The following is a 5988-nucleotide window of genomic DNA, read 5'->3' as shown; positions in this document are numbered from 1 at the left end:
AGAGATCTTAATTAAGCTTTTTATGTTTATTTGAATTAAAATGTAAAACTAAAGTCATGAAGTAGAGAGAGTTTGGTCAAGTAATATAATAAGAAGTGGAATTACTTTTTTTCCATTTTCTGGATTAGGCAAACGTTATATAGAGAGTAAAACGGTATCGTGTCTACTTAAACTTGCGTTAGTTTGTCATCTCGGTATATAAACTTATAATTTTTCTATTTTAACACATCTACTTGACATTTGACCGTTTGACTATGCTTACGTGGCTGAAGCATATCTGATGTGGACAAAATGCGTGCAAGTTACGCTTACATATTAATCATAACGTATTTGGAAAGAATAATTAAACAATTTATTCTCCAAATCTTTTCTTTAAATACATACGAAACTCCGCCAACTTTCACCATTTTATGTCACTTGGCAGCGTTGTAAACATGCTGAAAAGTTAAGGTAGCTTTTGGACCTCTCTCTCAGTGGACTCTGCTACAGGTAATTCTCTGCACTTAGTTATGATATCCCTGATTTCATTATAGAGTTTTGCTCTCGTCATGTTCAATTTCTTCTTTAATTTTTCACTTTCCCCATTTTATTAAAAAAAATTTAATCTTGAGGGCTAGTGCCAGAAAGTTCAAAATTCAGTGGATAATAGATCCGCCGTCTATCCTTCTCCCTTAAATAGGGATGGCACGTGGACAATGCGGGTTTAGACATACGAGGGGTGATGCGACTTTTAACACATCCTGTGCGGGTCGAAATTAAAAAAAAATTAACTTTATGTGGTTGCGGGACCGGTGTAGGTTAGGATTTAAAATTTGTACAAAAATTAGAGCTTTAAGCTATTGCTAAGGGCATCTCCAACTTTTACCCCATTTTTGGTCCCAAAATGAGTATTTCCAAAAACTTACTCCAATCATTCCCCCATTTTTTTTCCCAAACTTTTTTATATTCTTCCCTCTCTTCTATATTATATTATTATCTTTCATTTCAATTTTACTTTTTAATTTCCATTAAAAAAATTCCATCTTTTATTTTTATTAATTTGTAATTTCCATTAAAACAATTTCATAAAATTTTAGATAATATAATTTGTAAGCAATTATTATAGATTAACTAATAATTCAAATAAAAGTGAAATCATTGCGATACAAGATTAATTAAATACATATTACATAACGATAAAATTCATTCGAAAGAAATTTTAATGATGGATGTGGATTCTATTGTCGATCCGACTCGTCGTGAATTTATGCGACAAGAACAACAACGAATAATGTATAAAAGAAGTCAAGAATATCCACAGTCACAACCACAACAATCCTCAGCCCCATTCAGTCAATACTATAATGATTTTGGTGTATCTGGAAACGACATAAGTCCCTACTAAGTTATTATGTTATTTACCGTAGTTTCAATTTTTATGTATTTTAATTTAATGTATTTTCAATTGTCATGTATTTCCAATTTTAATGTATTTTCTTTAATGTATTTTCAATCTTCACTTTTCAATTTTAGCAACATCTAATATTTTATATTCGCACCTTTCAATTTTAACAACATCTAATATTTTATATTTGCACCATTCATTTTTTGAGATAATTATATATTTTTTGTATAATTATAACTTATAATAAAATTAACTTACAATTTTACATAAAAATAATAAATGCACGAAAATTAATTTATCAAAATTATACACCAAAGTTAAGATGTAAAATTAATATTATAAAGACATTACATAAACATAATTAGGTATATATAAAGAGATAAATTAAAAGATTAAATAATAAAATAATAATAATAAAGTGATGAATAGTAATGGAGGAGGATGAATAGTGTATCCATATTTGAGGGAACACTATTCATCCCCATCTTGGGACAAAAATAGGGGAGGGTTGGAACTAAATTACCCCAAAAATTGCCCCCATTATGGGGAATGGGGGTAAGGTTGGAGATGGCTCTTTATCTCTATGATTTTTCTGAAAAGTTGCAATAAGCTTTTAGTAAACAACTTTTAGCTTAAAATTTCTGATTGTTCTCTTAATGATCTGGAAAGATTGGCTTTTTTGCCTGACTGCACTGTTTCTTCGTCTCCTTTGCATATCTATTTGTCCAGTAAAGCAAGTTCATGTCTCTTGTCACAGTCTAGTAATCTAAGATGAGGATAATATGAAATTATCTTCTTTTTGTTTTTTGGTTTCTTTGTCCTAAACTTTGAGATGTGAATGCTAATTACGTGAATAACAATCAATATTCCACCAGAGATAGATAGAACATATACTAAACTCGGTTAGCTACTATTCTTGGGATAAAAAAAAATGCTGCATAAGATGAACTCAGAACACGAGAGAGTATTCCTTTTAAGAATTTTGACCTTGCATGACATCTCCCTTTCAGATGCTCCAGCTTTTATTCCTAATATGTTATATAACTCTTGGTCTTCTAAGTTTCATTTATCTGCTAAAACCACATGATTAGATAGAGTATATTAAATTCCTGTATGCACCACTGCTATCTCCAATCTACGTTCTTTCCTGTACTCTTTCATGTATCATGATTTTGTCTCTCTGATATAGCTAAACAAACAACTACTACTACTACTCAGTCCCAAACAATTTGGGATTGGCGATGTGAATCCTCATTTCATCATCATTACCAAAATAACTCCGATATAGGTAAAATGCTAAAATTTTATGTAGTAGAAAATGTTGAACTTATGCATACATTGTCGAAATGTGTGCTAATGAGAATTTGGATATTGCCTCTATCCCAGATTTTAATTTTCAGGGTAGCCTGCTAACTCGTCAGTACTAGACCATGAGGAGTACTAGTGGATCTGGTGTAGTTACAATTAGCAATTTGCCCTGTAATGTTGTGGATGGGATTCTAGGGCGCTTGCCTTTGAAAGATGCAGTGAAGACCAGTATCTTGTCAAAAGACTGGAGGTACAAATGGGTCACACGTCAAGAACTTGATTTTAGTAATGAGTTTTTCGAGTCTTTCAAAGAAAAACAAGAAGCCAAGGCAATCATTTACCAAGTCCTACTACTCCATAGAGGACCGATACTGAAGTTTGAACTTGGAGGCGACTTGAAAAGTTGTCCGGATATTGATCACTGGATACTCTTCTTGTCAAAGAAAAATGTCCAGGAATTCACCCTTAACATGTGGTCAGACAACAAATATTATTTACCTTCTCACTTGTTTACGTTCCAGGAACTAAGGCATCTGGAAGTTAGTGAATGCTTGTTCCACCCTCCACCCGGTTTCCAAGGGTTTGAGAAGCTTATTAGTCTTGATTTTCAGCATGTCACCTTTGTTCCAGCAACATTCACGGATTTCATCTCCAAATGCCCATCGCTTGAAAGATTAATGTTGCGTTGGTGCACAGACTTTGACACCCTTGAAATTGATGCCCCTAATCTCAAATTCTTTGATTTTACCGGAGAATCAAAGTCCATTTGCTTCAAGAACGCTCCTATGCTTGAAAACGTTTCTGTGTATCTTTCTGTTTCAGGAGTCTTGCCTTATCCATCTCATGTTTGTTGTAATCTTACAAAGTTCTTCCATTACATGCCTTCCCTGAAGGAACTGGATCTATGTGATTCTACATTAGAGGTAATGTACGTTTGTGATACTATTAATTATAGTCTAATGAAGCTTTCTATCTCTAACGAATTTTTGACTTGCGTCTAGTACTTGATGATGGGAGGTGTAGCAGAGAGTCCCCCAACTGCTCTGAACAATATCAAATCTCTCAGAATGTCGGGCATGTCTTTCAGAAACGTTGAGGTGGTTTCAGGTGCTGTTTACTTGATTACAAGCTGCCCCAAATTACAAGAGCTTACAATTGATTGTACTGTAAGTACTCTGCTATTAATGTTGTTGTATATGGTGAACTTGCCTGACCATAATTCCTTGATAATCCATTAGGTTTCAGCTGGAAATGTTGTGGAAGCTGTTGTACAATTCTTACGAGCCCAATCAATGTCGTGTGGTGTTGCAAAGCTGCTTCAAAGAGTGGAAATGAGTTATTTTACTGGTGCTGACGTGGAAATGGAATTTGTTAGATTTATATTGGCATCAGCACCTGCACTCGAGGAAATCTTAATTTGGAATGTTGCGCATCACTTTGTTCAGAGTACACAAATGATAGATGATGAGATGAAACAGTTCCGCCGAGCATCACCCAATGTTAGAATCATACTTAAAGTTTTCACAGAAGAAGACTGTGTGTTTACTTGAACCCGAAGAAGTCATGGATTAAGTGCCATGACTTTGCTTATTGGTCTACTCCATTCTTTCCTAATACTCTCTCATCTGTGTGTTGCAGTTGCTAATAGTTGTATGGTTATGGAGACGTATCAAGATTTTTTATTCATGGCAAGTCTTTGGATAGTCTTTATATAGTTAATTTGTTATGTTCAATTAGTTAACTTCCCTGATGTTAGTTTCCGGAAGTGTTAGCAAAGTCGCTAGTATTATACCATGAGAATATACCAGGTGCTTGTCATAAAACACTAATTTACAACGTACCTGCTACTCCATGAAGAAATAATACTCAAGTTTAGTCTATGCAGCCTGGAAGAGTTGTCCCTCAAAGTAAGGTGTCAAGGAGCATATTCTACAATTCATAATGTATGGTGGTATGAAGCTGCTTCAAAAAGTATGTATGTTCGGGATTTGGGGATGGACTTCAGCCGCCAATGGAATTTTTCCAGATTTATATTGTCATCTGCACTTGAACAAATCTATATTTAGAATCACACATTTTTTGTTGAACGGGTTATGCTGATGATCCATAAAATGAAACAACTTCTGTTTGTAACGACCCGGCTAGTCGTTTTGTGTATTTAAGTTTTAAGATAGGGGTGGCAATTTGAGTCCAAACCCATTTAACCCGCCCAACCCGTCTAGAGATTAATGGGTTGGGCTACAAACATTTTAATTTATGGATCTATTTGGGCTAAGCCCAAGTTAACCCATTATTTTATATAGCCCATTCTGACCCATTAAGCAGCCCAAATACAACCCATGAAACTCACCCAAAACAAAGGGATCTCAATCCATTTGTTTTCAGCACCACCCACCCACCCCTACCCCTCCTACCACCCCCCACCACCACCCCCTAAAAAAAAACTTATTTTAACCTTTTTTTTTTTTTAGTATTTTTTAATTTTACCTGTTTTTTTTTAGTTTTTCTTGCTAACCACCCACCCCCCACCTTCCCCCCTGCAAAATATTTTTCAACTTACACATTTTATGGTAAAATTTTTTTTTATGCAAGATGAGCATGATTCTAAAATATGAGTCAAGTTGGGCGGGTTGGGCTATGGCCCATCGTTTAGCCCATCTTGACCCATCCCATCTTAGCCCAAGTACACTTTAGGCTGGGTTGGGCAATGGCCATTTATTGACCTAACCCATCTTGACCCGCCCAAATTCAGCACAACCCGCCCATTTGCCACCCCTAATTTAAGCTCTGTTGTGTTTGATATTTTATCACTTGCGGGGATGGTTGATTTGGTTTCGAAAATGTTTGAGAGTAATTTGGAACATTTCGTCCGATCAAAACCCAAGTCGAGGGGTAGTTCTCCACTACCCATAATCCCAAGAGTCCAAATATGTGATTGATTTTCAAAATCGAGTCTCAAATTTCCAATTTTTTTTAAAACACTGTCAAAAATCCTCAAAAATTCCTTTCAAATTTCATGATTTAGTTGTAAAATCCATAAGAAATCAAGTTATATTTTCAAAATTAAGTGAAAACCACTTACCCAATTGTTACGTGTGAAAATCTCCTTCAAAAATGGCCTCCCACCAAGTCTAAGTATCAAAATGTGATTAAATAGGACTAGGCCCCGAAATAGCCAGCTATAAACGAGAAGCAGATGTCGCATTTGCGAATTTGCGACCTTACAAATACGACCAATGGATCTCAAATGCGAATATTGCCAAGCCTAGTGGATGTCGCAATTGCGACCAAGAACT

At 35.1% G+C, this 5988-nt stretch overlaps 1 protein-coding gene across 1 annotated transcript; it reads left to right on the top strand.

Moving 5' to 3' along the window:
* The first annotated feature begins 1897 nt into the window (after positions 1-1897).
* Positions 1898-4775, top strand: LOC109207533 (F-box/FBD/LRR-repeat protein At1g13570-like). Its single transcript, XM_019370474.1, has 4 exons — positions 1898-2672; positions 2771-3615; positions 3694-3858; positions 3931-4775. The coding sequence occupies exons 2-4, from the start codon at positions 2815-2817 to the stop codon at positions 4240-4242; spliced, it is 1278 nt and encodes a 425-aa protein (XP_019226019.1). The 5' UTR covers positions 1898-2672; positions 2771-2814; the 3' UTR covers positions 4243-4775.
* Positions 4776-5988: the final 1213 nt, after the last annotated feature.

This window comes from Nicotiana attenuata, unplaced genomic scaffold (assembly GCF_001879085.1).
Source record: "Nicotiana attenuata strain UT unplaced genomic scaffold, NIATTr2, whole genome shotgun sequence".
Lineage (NCBI taxonomy): Eukaryota > Viridiplantae > Streptophyta > Magnoliopsida > Solanales > Solanaceae > Nicotiana > Nicotiana attenuata.
This window is presented reverse-complemented; position numbering and strand designations above follow the sequence as displayed.